Below are 26,966 nucleotides of genomic sequence, written 5' to 3'. Positions count from 1 at the left end.
AAACCGTTGACGCCCAATGTGGCCGTCATTGCCACTTCTGCCACTGGAAGAGGTGGGCCCGTGTGGGGCTCATCTTCAGGTGGCTTTGAGCAGCCACTAAACTGAGTGATTCTGGATTGGGCCAGGAGGCAGTCTTCCACTCTCAGGAGAGAGGGCTTCCTTCCCGCCACATCGTGAAGAGGCTTAGAGAGCTGTCGTGCTTCTTGGCTACCTTCTGCTGTAATGTCGAGTTTAGGGCAGCCACAGTTGCCAAGCCCTTCCCCTTTAGTCCTTAAAGCAAGGTGGAGTTCTAGGTAGGGCTGCTGGAAATCTCTGTCTGGGGAATGAATAACCTTTTCCAGTCCAGCACACCCCAGAGGTGTTGAGCGGCCACAGCCATGGTCTGACAGGTACGCATGGACTGGGTCATGTTACACAGAGGTCCTGCTTTAGGCGCTTTCGGGATGTCCCCCTCGTCCTTTCGCTGGTGATGCCTCTGCCTCTCTCCCCTTCCTTTGGAGGAGATGAGGCCAGAGACGGGCCAGGCTGCTGGTCAGGAGCCATCGCTTCCCTTGAGGAGACTTGCAGAGATGGCAGGAAATGCTGGTGATCTCTTTCTGGGCCTGCCCCCACCCGGCTGGGACCATCTTCTCGCTGGCCCGAAACGCCCGCCTCGCGCCTCGCGCCTTGCCCGGGAGCGACGGAAGCTCCATAGCCGGCTGGCCCCGCTTACGGGTTGGGGGGGGGGGAGAAGGGCAGCCAGCAGGAAGGGCCCGGCTCTCCGGGGCGGGGAGGGCGGCTGTGCCTTGCCCGTTGTGCCGCCGCCGCCGCCGCCGCCTCCCGAGGAGCCCCCCCTCCCCCGGGAGCCTCTCTCTTCCCGACGGCGCGGTCTCTTTAAAGGGGAAGCGCGGAGAGGAAGGAGCCCCGCTGCCTGGGGGGGGGGGCAGGAGGAGGCGGGGAAGAAAGAGGAGGGCTGGCGTTGCTCCCTCGCTCACCTTGACTCGGTGTATATGTGTGTGCGTGTGCGAGAGAGAGAGAGAGAGAGAGAGAGAGCACGTGCACCTCTAGAAGCCCAGTGGCCGCCTTGCCCGCGGGCTTCTCCCCATCGCCGCCTCCCCCGGCAGCCAGCCCAGCCCAGCCCAGCCCAGCCCAGCCTCGCCTCCTGGGTGCAGGCGATCGCCCGCCGCCCGCCGCCCGCCGCCGTCACGTGCAGGTTCTCTTTCCTGGGAGAGGACGGCGGGGGGGGGGGGGGACGGGTCGGAGGAGTGTCTTCGGATGCCTCCTCGTCGGCGAAGGAAGACAGAGAGGCAGTTGCGATGAAGCCCAGAAGGTTTGCTGTCTTTGCTTCCTCCCTCGCCTCGCCTCGCCTCTCCTCGCCCCTCCCGCGCCTTAGAGGCTCGCTCTCTGCACGGGTCTGTAGCGGGCGTGAACCCTTCTTGCCCCCCCCCCCCGACCCCCGAGTAGACTCCCCCGGGATCCCTCTGGGGAAACGCCGGGTCTTGTGCTTCGGGGAGGCGGAGGGATGGCTGGGAAGCGCGGAGCAGCCGCCAGGCTTCAGTTGCCCTCCTCCCCCCCCCCCCCCGGCTGTCCGCCAGCGAGCGAGAGCAGCTGGGGGGAGTGGGCTGAGGGCGCGGGCGGGGGGGGTTACACCGGGGAGGGGCTCGTTCGAGGGTGCTGAAAGGGGGACCTTCTCTCCTGTGCAGCGGCAGTCGCTCGGGGACCGGCTTGGTCGAGGCTTGCCTGCAGGAGATGCTCGAAGGAGACGGGCGCCTTTGTGGGGGAGCATCTTCTTTCCCCCAGGAAAGAGGCGCCAGGGTGTTTTGTGGGCGCGCGGGGGGGGGGCAGCCGGAACCGGTGCTGAAGAGTTACTCCAGAGGTGGCATGTAAATGCGAGCCGAGGGGCCCTTCTCTTTTCTGAGGGCAGGTGCGGGTGTTTTGGGAAAGGCGCCAAGACGCACCTCATCTTTTCCCCTTTGGGAAACGAGTCAGAGGAGGTGAGCCCTTGCCCTTCCCTGCCCCCTTCGTGGGCTCCCTTGTCATTCCCTGGAATTTGCAAGCCCTTGCCCGCCTCTCCTCTCCTCTTTCCAGCAAGAGACAGCTTGTGGAGTGAGCTGGGGTCCCTGGCACTGAGGTCCGTTTCGGTGACTTTGCCCAAGGTGGCTGGGGACCTCAAGGGCAGGCGGCTCTCTCCGGGCAGGGTCGGTTGAAAGAAAGGGAGTATTGCTGTGTCGCCTGGGAAAGTTCATGCCAGGACACCCGTGCCATTTCCTAGTGGCAGAGGTGGGTCTCCTCCGCTCCTCCCCATCACCACTCTGGTGACCTCACCGCTTTTGTTAGGAGACTTCAGGGCAAGCAGATGGATGGGGCCGGAGACCAGACACTTGGGTGTTGGGATGTGTGCGTGTGTCTAGTGAACTGATAACTGTTGGAAGTATGGTCCATGCTGGCCTGGAATCAAGGGAGGGAGGCAGTAGAGTATGTGGATGCGTGTGTTGTGAATGTGTGTGCGTTTTAACTCTGCTGGCTTAAAAAATACCAAGTGTCCTGACCTGGTGGTTCTGTGGACCTGTGTCCACAGTCGTGGGCCTTGCTGCTTCTGTCTCCATCACGTGGGAAGGGAAAACACTGTGCTTAAGCCTGAGTCGGCTTGCTCACGCATCAAGAGATGGAGTCCGTCTTGCCTGCGCTGGCTTTGGGCTCCCCTCCCCGGGACACCTTGTGTTTCCCTGGCCTGTTGGAACGGGATCTGGGACTGGTGGGTTCAAGTGCTTCCTGCCCCGCCATGGACCCTGTGCAAGAGTTGGAGTAAATCACTTCCTGCCTCAGTTCCCCCTTCTGTTGAAGGGTTAGAGCAGCCGTCTAGATGAGGGGGTGGAGCACAGTGTGTCTGCTGCTGCTGCTGCTGCTGTCATGTGAGGGCGGGGGTGCATGGGGCTGGAAATGCCTTAGAGCAGTCTTGCATGTTTCCCTTGGCCTTTATTGAGGGGGAGGGGTTGTGGGGGAGGGATCTGCCAGCTTCTTTGGTAGTGGTGGTGCTGGTGCTTCTTCTACAGGAACATCACAAGCACCCTTTAAATGCCATGCTCTCCCTGTCGTCGCTCCCATCCCTATTTCCTTTCAAAAGAAGCTGTCACAACCAATGAACGTTGGTCTCTGCCAGGGCAGATTGCCTGGCGGTTGCACCGAGTTTATGCTTGGAATCTCTGGGCTGTGTCAGACCCTGGAGCAGACAAAAATGAAGTTGGCTGTGGGGCCCTGTTCTTGGACAACCTATAGAGAGAACTGCAGTGTAAAATCATAGAATTGGGGCTGGAAGGGGGCTGGACGAGAGCCCGAGAATCACTTTTTCCAACCTCCTGCCAGTGAGGGATTCCGTAGCAAAAGGCTCCCTGAGAGATGCTCGCCCCATTTTCTTGTATAAGGGCTCCAAGAAAGGAGAGTCCACCACCTTCTGAAATGGTCATCCTTCGCATCAAGACATTCTTCCTCGTGTTCAGATGAGCTTTCTCTTCTTGCAACGGGAATCCATTCCTGTGGCTCCCCGCCTCTGGAGCTGGAGGAAACAAGCTTGTTCCCCCGTGGCAGCCCTTCAGTATTTGAAGATGACTGCCATACCGCCTCTCGGCCTTCTCTTCTCCAGGCTAAACACATGCAGATCCTTCAGCCATTCCTCACAGAGGAGCTTGGCTCCCAGACCTTCTGCCATCCTGGTCACCCTCCTCGGGACAAGTTACAGCTTCTTTAAACAGTGGAGACCACAACTGGACACAGGATCCCGAGGGAGTTCTGGCTTAAGCAGAACAGAGCAGTACTAATTAACTTCCCTTGATCTGGATAATAGATCTCTGTTGAAAGAGTTTAGGAAGCATTAGCATTTGGGAAGGCAAAGGACAGATCAAGGAAGAGTTTGCAAATCCAAGTTTGAATACACGTTTGGAATATGGCAAGAGAAATTGTTCAACAAAAATTAAATTTTAAACCTGAAAGGTTATTACTGAACATAATGCCAGAAATTATTGATAAGAAAATAAAATATAGTCTCCTGTATATATTTACAGCAGCTAGATTACTCTGGGCCCAAAAATGGAAGAATGAAGAAACACCAACAATGGAAGGACTTTTAAAGAAGCTACTGGACATTGCAGAACTAGACACGCTTGCAGAGGCATTACGAGAACAACCAAGAGATTTTGTAAAGCAATGTTGGAAGCTGATATATATTTGGGCCCAGAAAAAGACAGGAGCTTAGGGGGAAATTGAGTATACAATATAGCGAAGTCAGTGCCCACCGGAATCCTCTTGAGGACATTTGAGGTCCAGATGATGATGAAATCTTCTGATCCATAGGGGTAGGAAAGAAGGTTTAGGCTAGTAGGGTTCTTTCTGGTTGTTAGTTTTTATATTTTATCTTTTTGTCCTGCTGATTATACGTTAAATGGTTTTAAAGAAAAAGGAAGAGTGCGCACACACACACACGAACCTCGTGTTCCGGGGTTGTCTTGGAGAACTGCCTGGAAAAAAAGGTGGTTCAAAGTAGATTATACGTGTGGAGATATTGTCAGAAGGGGCAGTGCACAACCCCACAAATAAGTTGTGTGTAGGTGTGCTCCACAGTTGCAGGCTGCTCTGCGCCCTCTCCTGCTTCAACTGGAGTGCTGGGGTGCGTCTGGACTTAGGGCCCCTCCTGCTCACAGCCGCAAGGCGCTGCCTGTTTTATCTGGACCTACTCTGATGAGAAAAAAAAGAGAGACGGGAGGCACAAAGGAGAAGGACGGAAGGGCTTCTGCCCATGGAAGACAGCGTTGCCTGGAAGATGCTCTGCAAGCGGCATGGAGAATCCTTTGGAAGAGGACGGAAGAGCCCCCCCCCCCTAAGAACCGTGTGGGACTTCCTGGGACCTGTTTTGAAGAATATGCTGAGCAAGGCAGGGAGGAAGTGGGCGGGTTGGTGGGATCCCAGCGGAGGAGTTCTCTGAGGGGGGGGGCTGTGGTTGAATGCCCACCCTTTGAGGAGGGACTAGAATCTGATGGAGAGATGGTGGAGTTACTGCACGAACCTTTCTGGCTGGTGAGATGCAGGGGCCTCTTTAAGAAATTACTCTTCCTCCTTCTGCAAAGGAGGCAAGGGTTGACACGTGGACTCTCTGGAGCTGCTGAATCCAACCCTACCACCCACCACTACAGTGGACCCTCTACTTACGGAATTAATCCGTATTGGAATGGTGGCTGCAGGTCGAAAAGTCTGTAGGTCGAGGCTCCAATGACCTACAATGCACTGAAAACCAATTAATCCGTAAACGGCCGTTTTTGTTCCGTTTTTGTTCCATTTTGGTTTTTTCTGGTCTGTAGGTCGATTCTCCGGCTGCAAGTCGAACCTAAATTTTGCGGCCAGAGAAGTCTGTAACTCAAAAAGTCTGTAAGTCGAGCTGTCTGTAAGTCGAGGGTCCACTGTACTCATTCTCGCTTCTCTTGGAGAACAGCCAGCCCCCCCCAGGAGCTGAGAGTGGACACAGCCCTCCCCGATCTGTCCATCACAACAAAAGTGTTACCTATAACATGCCAAACGTTATGAGAGGTGAACGCGTAGCTGTCTACATAATCTGTATGTCATTCTTTAAACGTCAGTTTACGTTCCCAGGGTGTCAGAACAAGAAAGTAACTGAAATACAATAAAAACCTGGGGTAGCAGTAGGGGTGTGGGTGTGAGCGGGGAAGCTCACTGATAGGTACAACTAACTCAAATGTGGTCATTATTAGAATTCTAGGATTTTCAGAAGTTGAGGAGAGGCACTCCTGCAGGTCTGTTTCCTCTGAGCTGGTTTTGGTTAGATTTTTTTTAAAAAATGCCCCTGGGAGGGCAGAGTGGCGTTTCAGCTGAAGGGGCCGGGAATGCTGGCAGAACAGGCTCCTTGGTCTCCTTCAGAGTAGGTCACACTGGCCTGGTCTGTTCCTCTGCTTAGCCCGTAGGCGATCACTTTACTGTATTTGCCTTTCACTTCCCTCCGTGCTGTTCTGTATGTTTGGGACTTAGCACCCCGGGGGTCTCTTCATCTCAGGCTCTTCATCCCACGTCTTCCTGCAGCTGGTAAGACATGGTGCATCTGAATGGGAATAACTGTGTGCCATCAAGTTCTGACTTATGGCTTTCTAGGCATAAAAACTCTCCTAAGCAGGCTCAAGGGACGACAGAGGACGAGATGGTTGGACAGGGTCACCGAAGCGGCTGACATGAATGTGACCCAACTCTGGGAGGCCAGTGTGCTCTGGTCCGTGGGGTCACAAAGAGAGTCGGACATCACTAAACGACTGAACAACAACAAGCAGACTCTCGGCTGCTGCTCCTGGTAGTGCTCTGGGACCAAGTAGTTTGGGGACAAGACCCATAATTCCGTCAGCCATACACACTCTGGGGATCTCAGCTGGCCTGGCTCTACAGCCAGGCACTCCCTCCAGCCCACTTACCGATGCTTAGCTCTTGCAAATGATGCCTCCCCCCACCCACCCACCCACCCATCCCTTCCGGCTCAAAGCTAATCAACCAATCATTAGCTTTCAACACTCATCTCATCTTTTCACTTTCCACACAAAGTTGTTGATGAAAACAGACTGCAGCTGACGGGAAAATTCAATTTCTGCTGGTGATGCAGGAACTGGAGAGGACCCCGCCGCCGCCGCCGCTGCCACCTCCTCCTCCTCCTTGACGAGTTGTTTGTGTACGTGCACATCCCGCTCATTACTGTCCTGGCTTTCCTTTCGCGCGAGGGAACAGGACTGCTTTCCCTTCTCCAAACAGCCACGGCAGCCAATAGGGTCTGTCTGCTGTTGTGGGAAGGAGGAGGGCTCGGCTTTCATCCTAGAAGCCGTGTTTCAGAAAACAGGTCTGGATTTCTCAAAACAACAGGCAGGTGAGATGCGTGTGGTTCTTCAGGCTGCTCTGCTGAGCGGCGAAAACACTTGGTCACCTTTGCAAATAAGTGCCCTTTGCGAATGTGGGGATATGAACCCCTGGCAATACAGGATCCCTTCCTTGGAGTGCCTGTTTACACCTGCTCAAGCTGAGCATACACAGAAGTGAGCGTACATAGAGAGGATCACGTTGATGCCGGTGTCTGTTTTCCCAAGCTCCAGCTATTCTTTCTGCTCACCTGTCAGACTTGGCCTTGCAAACCACTTGGAGACCTTTTTGTGGCCTTCTGAATCAGCAGCTGCCCAAGATCAGAACCGGAAGAGGTTTTGCTGCACTCTGTGTAATAAATAGAATGTGGATCATTATCTGCCTACTCTTCACGAAGGGGCCAACTGGGTTTTTTCCCCCTTTGCAAACTGCTGGCTCCTCCTATGTTGTGTGGTTGCCATTACGGATCCCAGCAGGCTCCCTCCCACCCCCAGCAGATGTCCACATTCCCCCCGTTCTCGCTTAAAGGCCAGCCATGGCCATTTCCATGGAGGACCATGGAATGAGTGGCTGTGGGGAAGGGTAGACACACGCGCGCACACACCCGTCGCCTCCTGGTTGAGTCAGGCTCTTGATCATGTTCATAGCTCAGGTCTGATGCTTCCTTCCTTCAGGGTTATTTCCTTCCATCCATACCCTAGAGGTGGGGAAAGCAAGGGGGACCGAATCTCAGGGCTTCCCCACTGCAAGCGGGGGGGGGGGGGGATGTGATCTACCAGGACGCCACTTCCAAAATGTTATTTGGAACAAAGTCCCATGTGGGGTGAACGAAAGCGGAAAGGATGATGACCGGGATGGAAATAAGGCAGATGATGTTGCAGAAATTTGCCCATGACTAAGCATCGGCTCACTTCTTGTTCAAGGCACGGATTGAGTTACAAGGGAAGTGGCTGAAGGGCATGGGGGGTGGGTGGGGATAGGAGGCTCTGTGGGGTGCTCTGCCCGCAGAATCCTCTTTTAGCCCTCTTTAGAGCAACCCTCCACCTCACTGGTTACCACCCTAAGTGGGGATTTAAAAAGGAAAGAGCTGGGTGATCATATGCCAGCGTGGAGGGCGCAGGCTGCTAAGCCAGGTGCTTGGAAAGAACAGATGGAAACGGAGCAGCGGTCGTCGTTCCCAGGCACCCTGAGTACCCAGGCATCCTTTCTGCGTTTTTCAGCCCTCTTAGGGTTGGATTCTCATGTAAGCTCTTGCGAACCGGCGTTTGGGAGAGGTTGGGGCCTCGCAGGGTCTTTGAGCAAAGACCCACTGATGGACGCTCTGCTCAGCTTGGGGGTTTGCTTTCTGAGGCCAGAGAGCGTACGGGAAGAGGGGGGGGAGAAGCCCAGAAACGAAAATGGAGGAGAGCATCAGAAGGTCTTTCGAAGCTCCTGGGGTGCTAGTTTAGTAGTGCCAGAAATTTTCCTCTGGGACAAGCAGAGGGCTTGTGGGAGAAGTCCTCTCACTGCCTGCAGAAGAACAACAGGAGCCTGCAAACGAGCCTTTATCCCAGGGTGGATTATTTTATCCCACGAAATGTTGTGGCTGGAAAACGTGGCTGACGTGTGTCCTCCGTTCCTGTCCAAGTGATAGGAACTAGCATGAAGAGAAGAAGCAATGCCGTTGTGGAGAAAGGGTCCGTCTAGGCGGGTTTGGGAGACACCCGTTCCCTCCACTTTGCCGTGTAAAGGGCCTCTGGGGAGAGGGGCAGGGATGTTCCAGGGGCCGTTTGCCCCTTCAACATCTCCCAGGCACATGAAACGCCCTATGAGGGTCACTGTAGATCATCATTCCTGAAGGATTTGGCACATTCGCCTGCACATTCGTCATTCGCCTGCCTCAGAGTCTGCAAACTGAAGGCTGTGGCTTCTTTTATTGAGTCCGTCCTTACGTTCACTCATTCCTCTTTTCCAACTGACCTCAGTTTTTCCTAGTATTCTCCTCTTTCCGAGTGAGTCTAGAATGTATCTCTTAACTTGCTTCTTTCACCTTTTTAACCTCTTATTTACTCTGCCAAGGGTAGGTTTTGAGACTCGCCTCTCTGTGAAATATCCTGACTGATGTGATGCACCAAGACCCATGAAAGGGCCTTCAAAATCAATTGGCTTTGTTTCTCCCCAGTCTTGTGGCCTCCCGCCTGCTTTTTAAAATTTCACTCCGACGAGGGGCTGGTGCAGTGGCTTGGCTTCGTTTTGCAGCCTTTTTACCTGGAAACGAACGGAGGGGAGGGCTGAGAGGGAGGGGTCCTTGCAGATCCAACCATGGCGTTACAGTGAGGCATCTGTGAGAAAGCGGCAAGGTTGCGCTTTGCCAGCAGAGTGAGACTTGGCAGGCATCATGGGAGCAAAATGCCACCTGCCCCCCCCCTCTCCGGCCGTGGTGCAGGCAGGCTTCCGCTCCTTCCGCGCCAGTTTGTGGTGAAGCCTCACAAGAACTGGGGGAGGCGGTTCAGACGATCCGGGTGCCCCAGCTCTTCCCGGAGCCCTTTGGGCTCTTCAAGGGGATGCCCCTGTTCTCCCCCCCCCTCCGTTAGCTTTGAAGGCAGCCCCAGTTCACGGGGGGTAGCCGGGGCCCTTGCGACGGGGCCCGAGCCCAGGGTGCCCTTGGTCTTCCTCACCGTGGACTTTGGCCCACGAGGTTCACTGTCTGAGGAGCCAAAAGTGGTCGTCCCAGGAGGGCTGTTGAGGACGGCCGGGGTTTGGGGGGGTTCCCACCTCACCGCTTGGAGGGGTGACGAGGAAGAGCCGCCAGCCGCCGTCCCGGCCAGTGGCATGGAAGCAGCACAGGCCAGAAAGGCTTGGAAGAAGGGGTGGGTGGGGAGGGAACCTCCGGCAGGGCCTCCCTCCCTCCCCCACACACACACCCGCGTGGTCTCAGAGAACCTACCCAGGGGGGCTCTCGGCTGAGCTCCCGACCCTAACGAGCCATCGACGCTTTGTTTTTCAGTCCTTCCCGGCCGCTCGCCAACATGAATGATGCCATGGTCACCCACACGTCCTCGGGAGCCCCCACCCCAACAAAAAGGTAGGTCGGGGAGGGGAGGGGGCAGCTTGTTTTTCTTTTGCCTGTGGGTGGGGTGGGACTTCCACACGGGGGTCTGCACAGGGGATGGGACCGGTCAGCGACAGTCGCCGCTCCTGCCCACAAGGCTGTGCTGCTTCGTCGCCATTCCGAAAACCAGCTCTTCTCCTCTTGGAATGGAGGCAGGGGTCCCTTCTCGTGCGCCATTTCCCCCTCTTGCCCCATCCCTTCTGGCTGGGCTCTTGCGCTCTGGTGTCTTGTAGGGTTGCTCCCATCATCCTTCCAAGGCTGTAGCCGTGCTGGCTGAAGACGACAGGGGTTGTGGTCGGATCCACCTGGAGGCTGTGGTTAGGCTGGGGCAGGCTGCTTTAGGCCCAGTCATGATGGTGATGTGGATGGTAGTGGTGGTGATGATGATGGTGATGACGGCAACAACAATCTGTGCCTCAAGGGTGGAGGTGGTGAGGCAGAGATTGTCTAAGAGTGAGCCCAAAGGCCTCGCCTCCCCGGCCACCCTCTCCCCCCCCCCACAACCCCGGTTTGCTCTCCTGTAAGAGAAAAGCTCTTGCCACCTGCACAGGCTCTGAGCAGGATCTGGCCAGGGTGGTGGAAGAAGTGGCTTCCTTTCTGTGGACGGGACTTCTCAGAATCCATCCACCAGCGGTGCCTTGACTTGCAACCCATTCGAGTTACAACCAGCTCTGGTCGCAACGTTTGGCTTTGACTTGCATCCGGCACTTTGAGAGACAACAAGAAAAAAGGCCTCTTTTCTTCCCCACGGTTCCCTCCCTCCTTTCCTCCCTCCTTTCTTGCCCCTTTTTAAAATCTTAGTGGTCATTTTAGGTAAAAAAAAAAAGAAAAGAAAAGAAAAGAAAAAAAGAGTCTCCCCCTAGTGGATGGATTAGCCGCTTTTGCATTAGTTCGTATGGGAACTAATGCTTTGAGATACTGTATAACAAAAAAAACACAAAAAACCACAAAAAACCCGCCAGAACGGATGAATCGCTTTTCAGTGTATTCCTATGGGAAATGGTGCTTTGAGTTATGACCAACTTGAGTTACAACCATCATCCTGTAACGAATTAAGTTCGCAACTCAAGGCACCACTTGTATCTGGGAGTTGCAAGCCAAGAACGGAACAGCTCTCCCAGTCTCTGGGAGATTAATTAGTTTTCCAGCAGGAATCGAAGGCGTAGGAGGTCATGGCTTCCTATCAGTTTGGAGGGGTGTGTGTGTGTCTCGTCCCGTTGCCGGCTGGGATGCAAAGGGAGCCCTTGCCCCCGACAGTGGCCCTCGCCGGCCTGTGGATGATGAAAAGAGGAGGCTTTTTGAAGGCAGTGACAGCAAATGTGACAGCTTCAGCCAAGGAGAAGGAGGCTGAAACCAGGTTGCCTTTTCTGACCCAGCCTGATGCTTCTTATGAATGTCAGTCAACAGGATTTCAGACTTTTATGAGCAAAACCAATATTTCTGACTTCTTTCTGCATTAGTTGTGTTTTGTTGTTGTTGTTGGGTGTTCTCAAGTCGCCTCCGGCTCAACCTGAACCTATGAATGAATTATCTCCAAAAGGTCCCTGTCCTCAGCAGCCCTGCTCAGCTCTGGCAAACTCACTTATATTATATTATATTATATTATATTATATTATATTATATTATTTTATATTATTTTATTTTATTTATTTATTTATTTATTTATTTATTTATTTATTGGACTTATATACCGCCCCATAGCGCTACAAGCACTCTCTGGGCGGTTTACAATTTCATTATACAGGCTACACATTTCCCCCTCCCCCAGCAAGCTGGGTACTCATTTTACCGACCTCGGAAGGATGGAAGGCTGAGTCAACCTTGAGCCGGCTACCTGGGATTTGAACCCCAGGTCGTGAGCACAGTTTTAGCTTGCAGTACAGCGTTTTAACCACTGCGCCACGAGGCTCATTATTATATGGCTTCCTTTAGTGCAGGCTTGTCCATGTTGTATTTGGACTTCCTCTTTTCCTGCTGTCTCCAAGATTTCACTGTGTTACTGTCTTTTCCAGGAGGTTTGGCCTCCTCGTGAGGTGCCCAAAGAACAAGCCTCTTTTTTTTCTAGGGGAAGTTCAGGTTGGATTTGATCTTGGACCCACTTGTTTCTCTTTCTGGTGGTTTGAAGTATCCCTAAAAGCTCTGCTCTTAGCGCTCTATTTCAGACAAGTGAATTTTTCCCTGTTGATTTTGTTAACCATTTCTCTCTCTCTCTCCCTCTCTCTCTCTCTCTCTGGTTCATATATTTAAACTAACCAGAAACAAAGTCACCAGTTTCAACATGTCAGAGAGAAATTATTATGTTAAGCGATCCCAGAGGGCTGTCAAATCTCCTGTCCTCAATTTCCCACTTAGGATGCTTGTTCTGAGGTTATTTCAAACACTTCTTAAGGACTGAAATATCACACTTTTAGGTGGGAAGGAAAAAAAAGAAATCACACAGGCCATCATTTCCTGTAGTCTAAAGTGGGCTCCCCGTGGGGTGGAAAGAAAGCCGGCAGGGTGGCAGGGAAGGATCTTTTTCTGTACAAGCAGCACAGCTCCTCCATTGCCCCACCCTACCCTGCTCACCAGGGAATCGTGGCAAAACCAGGAGGAAGAAGAAGAGGAACCACTGTACTTGGGCCTTGGCTGCACCTGATGCACCGTCTGGGATTGTGTCGCTTTGTGATGTCCCAGAAAATGCCTGCCATGCAGATGCAAAACAGCCAAGTTTAGAAAAATCCTTGCATTTATGGGATACGGTCAATAACAGGCAGCTGTGGTACCAGATTTTCTTTTTTGTAATGTCTCTGAACCACATGTTGGGCCCTTTTTGTGCCTCTGAAACTTCTAAAATCTAGCGACCCAGGAAAAAAATTCCACGTGTGTTCCCCACTGTCCATGACCTTCCTCGCGATAATTCCTCCTTCCCTTGTTACTGTCGCTGAAGTCACCCTTTGAGGAAGCTTCTTGATCATTTTTCCTTTGTCTTGTTTAGCAACGCTTGTAAACAGGCCCTCTGTTTTCCTTCTTCTTCATCTTCTCTTTGTAGTTTTCGATCTACAAAAAACCAAAATTCTTTTCATTGGTTTTGCTAGCACTCCTCTTCCTGATCCTTTTTTTTAATGATCCTTGTGATCCCACTCAAAAGGGGCACCTCAAGCCCTTAACTACTAAGTCCCACTCTCCAGTAGCCGCTCTCAGGGCTTGAACTGCTTTTGCGAAAGCCACCAGGCCTGATCCTGGCAAAATTTGTGAAAACGTCACCAGAGCTGCCTTAAAAAATTGGCAGTCTCACCTCAAGGAAAGATCACGGGAAGCTATTGATGCCATTGCTGAATGATTGCATATCCAAGGTTTCCATCTGCAAAACACCACCCAAGCAGGTTGTGGTGGGCTGGATGCAGGCAGGGCCACCCTCCGTTCAAGCCACTCAGGGAAGCTAATCCGCCTGCTTCAACATCAAGATGAAGTTCAGCCAGCTTGGTTTTGCTAGCACTCCTCTTCCTCAGCATCAATGGTCCAGAAACCAAATGACCTTGGTATCAAAAAAAAAAAAAAAAAAAAAAAAAAAAAAAAAAAAAACCAAAGGAAAGGGAAAGAGCAGACACCATCATTCTTGCTCCAGAAAAGCCTGCATCCTTTCTTCTGAAAGTGATCTCAGATTTCCGGCCTTTGATCTTGCCCACCTTCTTTCTGTCACCCAGTTATGGAATTGGGAAAAAAAAGCATTGATGTGTGCGGAGCCCTTGATTTCTCCATCTCCAGAAGGAAGCTGTTTTGAAAGGCTGATAAGACTTTTCATCTAAGACCAAAGAAGGCGTCAGCCAGTATCATCTCAACCTAGGTCAACGTGGATCATGGAGGCCGTCATTTTGGCTTATCCGTTTGCAAACCACTCACTACCGAGCTTCATTCCACGAGAGCAGTGGAGGCTGCACAGCCGTGGTTCCTCACCTTGGGTCACCCAGGTGTTCTTGGATTGCAACTCCCTGACCCCTTCACCCCTGGCTGTGACTGCCAGGAGCTCTGGAAGATTTTAGTCGAAGGACATTCGGGGACCCAAGGTTGGGAACCGCTGCTTTAGAAGCATTCCTCTCAAGTTGTCCAGTTGCAGGAGGCCCATAAATCAGTCACACAGTTGTCAGCCATGGCCTTCCTTCCAACACGTTCCTCAAACAGGCTTGATGTTTGAGCAAAAATCGATGTTTCTTTTGGCCGAGCTGTTTCCTCCTCTGGGCTGGTGTGACTGCCCTCCAGCTAGCCCAGGGGTGGGCAATTAATTTCTATAGGGGACCACGTGAAAAATCTGAAGTGCGTTCGGGGGCCGAACCAAAACGAAACAGTGATATTATGATTGTTTTTATTTTAAACTTGTTAATCTTCACAAATACTAAAGAGGTTTTTTGCGGTATGTTAAAGATAAGCAACTGATCAAGTTTAGACAAAAAGCTATAAATGGTTTTGATGTTCAAAACTGTCCGTGGGCCGTACAGGAGCAGTTTGCGGGCCACACTTTTTACTCAGGTCTGAGCTAGCCAGTGGGCTTCCTAGCCACCCAGTGTGCGATTCGTAGGCAACAAGGAAAGGCAGCAGGTTACTTACCCATCACTGTGGTTCTTGGAGTGGCCGTCTGTGAATGCACACCACCTTCCCTGCCTCCCTGCTGTCTGTCACCTAATTTATTTTTTGTTCCGCAGTGGCTTGTGGGGGGTCGGGGGGGGGGAGGATTTGAAAGGGGTGCACAGGAGGGGCGTATGGGTGGAGGGTTATTTTGTGTCTGTAGCTCTAGAGTTTTCCGAGGAGCTTCATGCATGCGCCAAGAGAACCTCGTGTGTGTGAGACTTCACAGACGACCACCAGAGGAACCACAGTCACGGGTCTGTAACCTGTCCTTCTCACACCACCGGAGGAGTGAGCGAGGATTCTTTTGAGGTCCATTGATTAGGATTAGATCCCAAAGGCAGGGAAACAGGTGAGATGCACATCAGGGCGTGCCCTGTGTCTGCTTGGTATGGGTTTGGTAGGGCTGAGCTGCCTTGGGAGGGGACGCCCGAGCCGGCTGCGGTGAGAAAACAGGGCCTGGCCAGGAGGTGACCGGGGGGGGGCAGAGTTAGGGTCAGCCCAGGCCTTCCTCCAGGAGGACCAAGAGCCCCAGTGCTGGCGAGGGCCTCTCTTGCTTTGGGGTTTCCAGAGCCCACAGACAGGCCGCTCCTCTTTCCTCTGGGGATGGCTTTCTTCTCCTTTGCAGGCATTGAAGCCCTGCCTTTGAAAGGGCCTTCCCCCCCCCCCCACTCAGCATCTCTGGTCCTCCAGGGTGACGCTGGCCCTTCCGCAGCAGAGAAAGCAGCTGCTTTGAGGGGGGCAGGAGAAGGCACGGAGCCCAGGTGGGGAAAGGGGGAGAAAGAGAAGGCAGAGGGGAATGGGAGAGCCCCCAAAATAGAAGGTGCAAAGGGGGGGGGGTTAGGAACAGGGACAGAGCTGGTCAGATGGCAAAGACCGATTGGGCTGCATATGTGTGTGTGTGTGGGGGGGGGAACCCTGCGTCTCCTCCCAGGCCCAGTCAAGCGCGGAAAGAGGCCAAAGGGACTCGGGTGTCCTGGTTTGCCCACTGGTGCTTTTGCAGAAAGGCTGTCCTGCTTGTCCTGCAAAAAAAAGGGGGGGATGCAAGCAGACGCGGCTGACAGGCAGTGGCATCTGTCACCTTGGAAGACGAACCACGTGAAGGGAGGCGTTGTGGCAGCCCGTGGTGGCGCTGCCAGGGCGGACGCACAAGCAGAGCTGGCATCTTGCGGTGTCCCAGGCGGCAGCCTCTCAGCACGCGTCTGTCTCTCTGATGTGGCCGGCTGTTGCTAAGGAGGAGCTGCTTTGGGAGAGAAGGAAGAGGAGGAGCGGGGCCGTCTGTCCGTCGGCTCGCGCAGGCCCACTGGTAGATCTGGCGGTCAGCGCCGAGCTCCCATTTGGGCCTCCTCAACCTTCGCAGAGAGTAACATTGGGCTAGTAACGTCATTGACCACAGACTCAGAATCTTAACTGAAACAAGCTAGTTCATTCATTGATAACGCAGCGCCTGAAATCAAAGGTGGTAGACATTCTAAAAATGTACATTGTTGCAATTGAGTAGGAATGATCAGAACCTGATTGAAGTAAGCGAGCGATACAGCAACAAAGCAACGTCCGTCATTTAAGGACGACAGGTGAAATGTTGCTGGCAAAGGAGATCAAAACATGACAAGGGAATCGGTCAGGGTAGCCCTGGCCTCCTGAGCCTCGTGGAAGATTTAGTCTCTTTCCTCTACTTGTTCTTGTCCCTTCAGTTCTCAACAAGCATTTCCACTTTTCTTAGCCAGGTGTTTGTGAAAGCCACATCAACCTAGTCACCCCAGTGGTGGGATAAGAGGATCCCGTCGTCACTAGCCCAGCTGTCCCAGAGGAGAGGAAGCTGAACACGTTCCATATGCGTTGTCTCTGACTCATTTTTGGTATCACCTGGTAGGACAAACTTCCAAACAGAGTAGTCCTAGAACGAGCTGGAATTTTTAGCAAGTATACATTACTGAAGCAGCAATGTCTATGTTGGCTTGGGCATGTTGTGAGAATAGCTGATGATCGGATTCCTAAAGATCTCCTGTATGGAGAATTAGTGCAGGGACATCGCCCCAGAGGTAGACCACAGCTGTGATACAGGGAGATCTGCAAACGGGATCCGAAGGCCTTGGAAATGGACCTCAACATATGGGAAACCTTGACCTCTGAGCGTTCAACCTGGAGGCAGGCGGTGCATCACAGCCTCTCCCAATTTGAAGAGACCCTTGTCCAGCAGGCCGAGGCAAAGAGGCAGTCACGAAAACAGCTAAATCAGGGAGCTAGATGGGGTACAATTGTATTTGTCCTCAGTTTGGAAGGGATTGTCACTCTCAAATTGGCCTCCTCAGCCACACTAGACGCTGTTCCAAGTCTTCCATACAGAGCACGATACCATGGTCTCTCGAGTCTGAAGGATGCCTAACCTAACCTAACCATTCCGTTCCTCCAGTGCACACACACAAAAAACCTCTGGCAAAACAACTCCAATGCCATCCTGATCGCCCCATGATGGCTGTCAGTTTCTTCCACTGTCCGTGGCTCCCACACCTGCTGACCCTCAACCAGGGCAAGACTTTTCATCTAGACCGCCAGACACTAAACCTCACCACCTGGAGGCTCCTCCCTCGATAAAGCAGTTTTTGGACTACGCCCGCACACCTTCTACTAAAACTCTGTATAATTACAAGTGGAACATCTTTTCAAAATTCACATCATCATGTAACTTACCTGTTGCTCCAGCAACACTGGACATTGTTCTTGCCTTCCTTCTGCATCTTTTCCACCAAGACCTCTCAGACGCTACACTGAAGGTCTATATTGCGGTGATAGTTGCTCATCAGCCCCAAAATACGGGCTCTGCATTGTGATTCAGACACCCCACACTCAAACGGTTTTTATGTGGTCTACAGAATATTTGCCCATCAGTCAGACCCCCCCCCTACTCCTCAGTGGTTTCTCCAGCTTGTCCTTAATCACCTAACGCGACCACCTTTTGAACCATTGGCAACAGCATCAGAAAGACTCTTGACTTTGAAAACAACCTTTCTGGTTGCCCTCCCATCAGCCCGCAGGGCCGGTGAGCTCTCCGCTCTCCATGGCGGCCCACCTTGTCTGCAAGGTGATCCTAACAAGGTCGTGCTCTATCCTGACATGACCTTCCTTCCAAAGGGTGTGTGTGTCTGACTTCCATTGACGGCAGCCCATTATCCGGCCTACTTTCTTTGCTTTATCTACTAACGACCTAGAGCACTCCCTCCACTCCCCGGCAGTCCGGTGTGCTTTGCCATTTTATGTCTCCCGCGCTGCTTCTTTCTGGAAATCCAAGAGGCTCTTCATCCGTTGCCACAGTCCTTCTAAGGGTTCTCCAGTCACCTCTCAGACGATTTCCAAGGGGATTGTCTCTACAGTTGGTCTAGCATATGACCTTGCTCGTGAACCCTGACCAGGTCTAGTTCGGGCACACTCCACAAGAGCTGTTGCGACATCCACGGCATTCGTTAGAGGAGTAGACTTGATCGATGCCTGCAAAGCGGCCACCTGGGCTACGCCGTCCACTTCGGCTGCCCATGACCGGCTGGCTAGCTGAGCCAAGGCTGAGATGCCTCCTTGGGTCGCGCTGTCGTTGCCTCTACTCTGTCGTAGACCTCCTGGTAAATCATCTTGCTAGTCACCCATTTGTGTGCTTTCACAGAGACCCCGAAGAAGAAAGAGAGGTTACTTACCTGCCACTGTGGTTCTTCGAGGGGTCCTCCGTGAATCCGCCCGTCCCGCCCGTCCTCCCCTCTGTCCGTCACGTATGCCTTTTTGATTGCAGGACAGCGGCAGACTGTTCCGCGGAACTGAGGCACCTCCGTGCCATGGTTGGGGCACGCACAACGAGAGGGAGGTCCTAACGAACACATGTAAAAGCTCTAGATGTTTCTGAGAGTCTCTGCGCAAGCGCTCTAAAACCCAGTTGTGTGAATTCACGGAGGACCACTTGAAAATCCAGAGCGTCAGGTCAGTAACCTCTCTTTTTTGGGAAAAACGCCATCCTGCATCAGCAGTTAACATGTGGGTTAAATGCATGGCCACATGAACAGCTGTGGGTACTGATCTAAAGGGATATAAATGCTGCCCTGCCACAAAAGTGGCAATAATAGTGGGCATTGGGGGGAGCAGCAGCCCGTGGCCAGTAAGCCCAAGGGAGCACAAGTCAAAACATTTGGGAGCCACTGCTATACCCAAAAAAAAAATAAGGATAAGTCAGAACGGACAGCATGCAGTTATTATTAAGTGCAAAGTGGCCGACTTCAGTACCAAAATATCATCCTCTCATCTTCATCGGTACACATTACACGTGAAGAGTCTTGACCTGGCACTTGGAGGCCCCACGTTCTGTGGTTGCCTTTGTGGCCAGTCCCTCTCCTTCCACCTGGTCTACCTCACAGGGCTATTGTTACGATCAAGTGCGGAGAGGCAAGCGGTGTAATAAATGCATACTCTTTGTGGGGTTTGTCCATGTAAATCAGGGGTGGGCAAAGTATGGGCCACCCCAGGGGGTTAATTGAGGCGCCTACATGTCAAGGCAGCCCCATGCCCCCCCACCACCCATTTTTATTTTTAAATAAAAATCCAAACTCATCCCTGAAGAGAAATGGAGGGGGGCAGTTTTCTTCATCTTTTCACCTGCCCTTGAACTTTTTGAAGTGAGGGGGGGGCAGTTGTTTTTTTCCAGGCTGGAATTGCTTAAAGCCTGCTGCTTATAGACCGCCCTGTAGTGCTGAAAGCGTTCTCTGGGTGGTTTAGAATTATGCAAGGAATACACCTTGCCTCCCCACACCCAGCGAGCTGGGTACTCTACCAACCTCAGAAGGACAGAAGGCGGAATGAACCGAGAGAAAGAGAGAGAGAGAGAGAGAGAGAGAGGGCTACCTGGGATTCAGCCCTGGTCATGAACAGAGTTTTGGCTGCAGGGCTGCAGTTTAACCACTCACTGCGCCATGAGGATCTCTGCTTATGCTTCTGATGGGTCTGAAAGTGATGAAGAAATTGGTGAAATTGGTCCCCCTGCCCACTAGAGGGCGCGAGAGGGCTTTCTGAGCTCCAGATATTTTACAGAGAAGGGTGAGGAGGTAACAGGTGTCCCCAGACATCTGGAAGTCCTTGTCCCGGTCCCTCCCCGCCCCCCCCCCACCGTTCCCACTGTGAAAGTCTCCCCATTGGCAGTTGGTTGCTGTTCTTTCCAGATGTTGGCCATGCTTTTGATGCGCTTGGGAGGCCACCAGATTTCTTGCTGTTACATTAGGGAGCCATGTGTCAAAGCCATGCGTTTGCTGCCTTCTGGACCTTTTTTTCCCCCTTGCGTTGCAGAGAAGTTACAGGCCTCCATGGTGCTGTGCACCGAAGGCAGTGTAGCCTATCCACCTCCTCCATGTTGTCCCTGGTTATCTCACCCCCCCCCCCAGGGCAGTGTGGCGCTCTTGGCATTTTTTTTCCTTTGAGAACCAGGAAGATACTGCTGCTGCCGCCGCCACTGTAGCCCCCGGATGATGCTTGCCTGTCAGTTGCTTTGTGGTCGGCTCCTCCAAAGCCTCATGCACAGAAATCCCGCTCTGCCTCCTGCTGCTTCGACTTCCCCACAGGGACTCGGTTATGATGCACTGCAAATCACATCTTTTCTTGTGAATTGGTTTCCTGAGCACACAACACCAGTGCAATGCCAGATCCCAGATTCTGCCAAAGCATCTCCTGCTGTAGACCAATGTGCCACTTTCAGAGGGGGAAAAATACATATTTCTTTAAAAGAACAGGTCATCTTCTCTGGCACAGAGGTTTCCCTCTGTCTCACAGTCCATAGAATCATAAAATCATGGAATTGGAAGGAGCCTCTAAGGCTATTGAGTCCAACCCTGCTCAAGGCAGGAAATCAAATCATAGTAGGTCCAACAGATGGTTGTATAGCTTTCTCTTGAATGCCTCCAGCGTTGGGGCACTCACCACCTCTCAAGGTCCTCAATTCCATTGTCATACTGCTCTAACAGTTAAGAAGCTTTTCTTGATGTTCAACCAAAAGCTGGCTTCCTGTAGCTTGAGCCCATCGTTATGTGTCCTGAACTCTGGCGTGATCGAGAACAGATCCTGACCCTCCTCTGTAGGGACAGCCTTTCAAGTCTTTGAAGGATGTTATCCTATCTCCCACACAGTCTTCTTTTCTCAAGGCTAAACATACCTAGTTCTTTCCATCTTTTTTCCATCTTTCTTCCAGTCCACTGATCATCCTCGCTGCCATTCCCTGAATGTCTTCCAGCCCATGAGAGCTGTGGGAAGTTGCTCCCATTCTTAAAATCACAGCAGACAGCCAGATGAATGAGAGTGTGCTGGGACCTGACTGTCATTCAGTGGCAATGTTCTTCCCAGTGAAGCAACCGCTCTTATGAAAATTACTCAGGCAGCTTCCTTCTCTGGCCTGCTTTGTTTTATGGAAAGACAGAACCGGCAGGACCTTTCCTTCCGTGCTTATGTCTTGAATTCTCACCAGTTAGCCTGATGTAGCAGTTTGGACCTTGGGAACTCTAGGTTTTAATGTTGACATGGCCATGGAATTCCTTGGGTGACCTTGAGCCAGTCATACTCCATGACCTACATTGCAGAATTGTCAAGAGCGTAAAGTGGAGAGGAAGAGAGCATTCATGGGAGCTGCCTTCAGCTCATTCCAGCAAAGATGAGACACAATTGTCACTAATTAATGGATGGCATGCAAACAATGGCATCCTCCTAAACATTTCGTCCATCGATTGCCATGGGTTGACCTCTTCTGTCCCAGGATGAAGCAAAGAGGCTTTTGAAGCCGGCTGGTGGGGAAATCATTTCTGAATTATCTTAAAATTCATCAGTGCCCAAACAGGTGAAAAGTGGGAAAACCTCTCAGCTGGACATAGACCTTTGTGTTGGATCAGGATGCAGCTTTGTAGCCTCAGGAACAAAAGAAGAAGAAGAAACACACTTAGAAGAAAAGTGCAGAGAGCCAGAAAGATGATGGATGATGGCTCAAGTGATGGGAGTCTTTCTGTTCTGAAAAAAAAATGGCTGGGAAGAAGATGTGATGGAAGTCATTGGAAACATATCCACGGTACAGAAATTGAAGAGTCCTGCCCCTCACTCTTCAAGAATATAGTGGCATCAATTTACACGGACAGGCAGAAGATTCACAGGAAATGAGATGCTGCTTCTGGTGACATACAGTGTATGAAATTCATGGCCAGCTTTAGGATTGTGGAAGAAAGCAGCATCTTGATGTTGATTTTATGACTTTTGAGCAGGAGTGATTTCTTAGGAAACCAGCAAATAGGCAAACAGGGGGTGGGGGTGGGGATTCTTAGGCTTTATTATTTCAGGAAGTCAATGAGTAGTGATTTAGAAGCAACTAAAGGGGACTGTGGACCAAAGAACGTTGGGAGAAAGTCAGTTTGTGCTTGACAAATTACAGCAATGTCTTTGATTGTGTGAATCTTGAAAAGGTGTGGGTTGCTCTAGAAGAAATGGGTATTCTTCAACATTTGAACCTGTATTCTGGACAAAAAGCTGTAGTTAGAATGCAGAGAAGCAGGAGGGTTTTCCATAAGCAAAGGTTCAGACTAGGGTGTGTTTTTTTCTCCTTCTCTGCTCAGTCTCTGTTTAAAACATACCATATGGAAAGCCAGAATAGATTCAGATGAAAGAAGAGTCAAAATTGGTAGAAGAAGCATCACCTAATTTAAGATATACAGATAGCACCATCTTACTGGCAGAAGCAGCAAGAACTTGAAAAGACTTTTAGGGAAAGGGAAAGAAGAAAGTGTCAAAGCAGGATTGCGGTTGAACATTAAGAAAACCGAAATCATGACTACAGAAAAACTACACAGCTTTAGTGTTCACAGTGAAGAAACTGGAATGGTTAGAGATGTTAAAATACTCGATTCAATTGTCCATTCAGATGGAGACCCACACTAGGCCCCACTGTCTGTCAGTCAACTACTGTACTGTTTTAGGGCAGGCGGCAAGAGATGCGCCAGAGGCGGGTGGCCCCTCTTGCACAAGTGCTCTGCGTCTCCTGCCAGGACCATATGGAGCCAGGCTTTGGGGGTGCTACCCTTGAAGCAAGCATCCCCTCCCTGTTCAGCTGCCGCCAGAGGTTCGGTCCAGCAGCTGTTCCCAGTTATCCCAGTGGGTGTAACAGGAGCTGCTTCCCTGGCTTTCCCAATGACTGGTGCTTGGCTTTAGGTGGCTGCAGATGTTCAGGCCTTGGAAGCCCAAACCCTGCACGAAACCACAGAGCTGAGTATTTTGTAAAAAAAATCCTGACCTGAGGGAGGCCCTCTTAAAGCGTGCCAGACTATAAACAGTTTGCAAGGGCCTGAATGTCGACCAAAGAATGCATGGACTGCGCTTGAACTGGGGCCGACTGGCTTGGAAAAGAGAGAGGACCTTTGTCGGCTTACTTTGCCTTCAGCCTGCCCGTCCCGCTCCATCATGGTCCTGCTCCGGGCCTCGTTTCTGTGCTGTCATGGGAGGCTTAGAGAGATCTGCACTGTTTTGTATGTCGGGACACCTAGAATTGTGGTGTTCACCTCCATCTGTCTGCCAGTGGAGCAGACGTTGCCAGCAGAACTGATCTGCCGTGCCAGCATCTCCCAGACCTGTTGCAAAGAGCGGGTGGGATCCTCCAGAGCTGCTTTGAGCAGGGTCTGGCCGATCGGCGGGGGGGGGGGATGGGGAGGCAGAGGAAGGCGAGTTGCTGTTGCATGAGCAGAAGTCTGCTTCCAGAATGTTGTGGGCCCCTCACCCCACAACCCACCCCAGTGGTGATTGAGCTGAATTCAAGGCTGAAAAGAGTCTCGTAGCACAGTGCTTAGACTGCAGTATTGCAGTCAAGATTCTGCTCACCCCCTGAGATTGGCCACAGTGGGCTCAGGTAGCTGGCTCCAAGTTGGCTCAGCCTTCCATCCTTCCAAGGTCAGTAAACTGGGAGCGTGTATGTGACGCAGAGGATGTGGGCTGCCAGGGCCTGTTGCCTCGTTTTCCTCCTCCTCTGTGCTCCACCTCGTTCTCTTGCAATCCCACCAAGAGGTCTGGCCTCACCAGACCTCTGGCTGCAGGCGTCACCCTCCTGCTGGGAAGGGGCGTCAAGCCAGCTGTTGGTCTGCGGCGGAGGGGAGACGGACTCCTTTTCTGCACCTCCGCCTCACATAGAAGCTAAACTCTGTTTTGCTTTGTTGGCGGTCCAGCTTCATGAGCAGAACATTTGCCTTCACCCTAAATTTTATACTAGCTCAGAGACCCCTTTCATCTGTAAGTTTAGACATCCCATAAACATCTTGCCCAGTCCCAGGTTCTGCATGGGGAACCCTTGGCCCCTGCTGCTCCTTGGAGGAAAGTCAAGGCATATAAACATAACAAGTGTGTGTGTGTGTGTGTGGGGGGAATCAAATGTTTGAGTGTCAAGACATTTGGTCCTTGAGCAGTTTGGCACCTTGTTTTCGCCATTTGGTGGCAGTGGGGGGGGGCTTTTTTTACTGAGACCGCTCCCCCATTGTTCAGTGGAGCCAGTTCCTGAGGAAGGGTGTCAGGTCCTGTTGCCCGTCCTGGTGAGCATCTCTCCGAATACAACTGAAGGGAGGGTGCACAGTTGATTTCCCCATCTCAGCCATCCAAAGCTGGCTTCAGGTGCAGGCCAAGGGAGAAGCAAGGTGGGGGAGAGATAAAAGGATTTTAGAGTGTTTAGAGGAGGCCTAAGGCAGGCAGGGTCACCTTCCACTCACTGCTTCCCCGACTCCCTCCTTCCCGTGTGCCTGTGATGTGTTATGCCTGGTCAGTGAGACTCCCACCCCTGTGTCTACCTGTGCAGCATAGGTGTGCGAACCTGTGAGGTGCTGCTGGATGCACCTACCTTCTAGAGCAGTGGTCCCCAACTTTGGGCCTTCAGATGTTATTGGACTTCAACTCCCAGAAATCCTGGCCAGCAGAGGTGGTGGTGAAGGCTTCTGGGAGTTGTAGTCCAAGAACTTCTGGAGGCCTAAGGTTGGGGACCACTGTTCTAGAGGCTCTGAAGCCTGGAGAAGCTCTTTTTGTGGGGCTGCCTGAGCTATACTAGTTGGTAGTCACCATTCTGAGGCTGGGTGGTTGCCACCAGAAGGCACTGGGGACTTTGTTGGGAAGCTGCTTGGTAGCCAATGCTTTGAGGACATGGCAGCCATGCAGATCAGGCAGCAGAGCTGGCTCAGTGGGAGCCTCTCCGCCTTGAGGAGACCTCAGGTACACCTCAGGCTCCAGGCAGGACCCATCAGTCCAGGTGTGCTGAGTTGAAGTCCATGCCCACAAAGGAATGTCTGGTAGCACCGGTCAGGCTCTTCTTCCTTCCGCACAGGATGAGTCCGTACACCCTTTGCACCTCGCAGGTGAATCTCCTCTCTTGGCAGAGGGCCCCCCCCTCACCTACGCATGCACATAAGGAGTGAACCAGTGGGTTCACAAGGTTTAGAAGGCTGGCCAAAAGGCAGAGAAGGGAACAGGACAAAATATTGTGGGAACTTAAAGACTAGCAGATTTGTTTTCATGTGAGCCTTCAAGATCCACTTCCCGAGACACAGTGTGGATTTTAACTCAAGAAACCTCAAACACAAACAAACCCATCAGTCTTTTTGGTGCTGCGCTATTTGGTTCTGTTTTTTTCTGTATCTTTTTAAAAGTTTATTTTCATTTGTATTTTCAAAGGCTTTCACGGCCGGGATCCAGTGGTTGTAGTTTTTCGGACTGTTTGGCTGCGTTATGGAAGATTTTCTTCCTAACATTTCACCAGCCTCTGTGGCCGACATCATCAGAGGACAGGAGTTAGAACCCTGTCTGTGTTCTGGTGTATGGTGTGGGATAGCTGAGTATTTGTAGTTGCGGGGTGAGGGTTTTTGTCCTTTTCAAGAGACTGGGTGATTATGGTGATCAGTGTGTTTTTGTTATGGGTGTATTGTGATAACGGGGGAGATGATCTGCCACTGTGATTGATGGGTGTTGTTAGCTAGTGTTTTGTGTGCAGTAATCACCAGTCCTTGTGTCTGGGTAGAGTTTGTTGATCTTTTTGCTATTCCACCTAAATATACAATTCACCATGGAAAAAGAAATAGAGCAGGGGTCAGGGAACTTTTTAACCTTTTACCACCCCAACATTTTTTTATATATGTTGACATTACCCCCCCCCCCTTGGCTCTTGCTGTCCAAGGCAGACCCCCACCCCGCCTCTGCGCTCACCCGGGACCTGTGGCCACCGCCTGGGCAGGCAGTCTGGAGCTGCCACACCGCAGAGAAGCATGTCCTAGGCGGAAGCAGGTCCATTGGCCATGAGCTCAAGAGAGGTGGGGCACTGGGCAGGTGGGGGCAGGCAGGAAGGAGAGCCCCGGCCAGGGCTCTGCCAGGCAAAGAGACCAGCTGGCCAGGTATGCCATCCTCCCCCCCCCCACTTTGGAGGCAAGGAGGGCAGGTGGGTGCCCTGTGCAGTTCCTCACCGGTGCTCGCTTTCCCCGCGATGGAACGCCCACCTACACACAACATCGTCGGAAATAAAATGCCTGGGGGTAAAATGCCTGCCATGACCATCCTCATTACCCCCAGGATTTTCATTTTTACCCCATTTGGGGTAATTTACCCCTGTTCCCTGACCACTGAAATAGAGGGAGAAAGAAAAAGATTATGTCACCATAATCACCCAATCTCCTGATTGCACAGCTACAAATACTCAACCACACAGTACACCAAAACACAGACAGGGTTCTAACTCCTGTCCTCTGAAGATGCCCATGGCCACAGAGGCTGGTGAAACGTTAGCAAGAAAAACCTCCAGAACACGGCCAAACAGCCTGAAAAACCTACAACAACCAACTTATTTTTATTCATTTAAAATATTTGTACCCCACCTTTCTCCTTAAAAGGACCCAGGCTGGCTTACATAATTAAAAAGACAATATTTAAAAGCGCTAAACAAGTACGTGCATATAAATAAAACTAATAAAGATAATGTGTTATATTAAAACAGGTAAATAAAATAAATACTAAAAACATCTTTAAAAACAACAAGGCACAACAATCCATTAAAAAGAAAAAAACTCAGCCAGTCCTTGAGGGAAAGCTTTTCCAAAGAGGAAGGTCTTGGCCTGCTTGTGGAAGGACAGCAAAGAGAGGGCCAGTCTGGCCTCCAGTGGGAGGGAGTTCCAAAGTCCGGGAGCAGCCACAGAGAAGGCCTTTCTCCAGTGCCCTCAGCAGATGCTCCTGTGAGGGTGTGAGGGTGGCAGGGCCTAGAGAAGGGGCTCTCCTGATGACCTCAACACCTGGGCAGGCTCATAACCACGGTCCTTGAGATAGCTTGGAATCAAGCCGTTCAGGGCTTTATGGGTTAGAACCAGGACTTTGAATTGTGCCCAGAAACACATCA

General features: G+C 51.8%; 1 protein-coding gene across 9 annotated transcripts in view; it reads left to right on the top strand.

Annotated features, from left to right (window-relative positions):
• The window catches only part of DTNB (dystrobrevin beta), a 122,718-nt gene that overhangs the window by 62,035 nt on the left and 33,717 nt on the right, over positions 1-26,966 (top strand). For 7 of the 9 annotated variants that reach the window (XR_012082415.2, XR_012082412.2, XM_072985678.2 and 4 more), the window contains one exon: positions 9,860-9,937. Coding sequence is in view for 6 of the 9 variants with exons in the window: in XM_072985678.2 (XP_072841779.2) it covers positions 9,860-9,937 (78 nt within the window). In the remaining 3 variants the exon portion in view is untranslated. Of the gene's footprint in view, positions 1-9,859; positions 9,938-12,220; positions 13,545-26,966 lie in introns of those variants that run through there. The other 2 variants (XR_012082413.2, XM_072985686.2) reach the window with 2 other exon arrangements.

The sequence above is a fragment of the Pogona vitticeps genome, chromosome 1, assembly GCF_051106095.1.
Source record: "Pogona vitticeps strain Pit_001003342236 chromosome 1, PviZW2.1, whole genome shotgun sequence".
Taxonomy (NCBI): domain Eukaryota; kingdom Metazoa; phylum Chordata; class Lepidosauria; order Squamata; family Agamidae; genus Pogona; species Pogona vitticeps.
The sequence above is the reverse complement of the archived record's forward strand: the minus strand, read 5'-3'. Positions and strand labels throughout refer to the sequence as shown.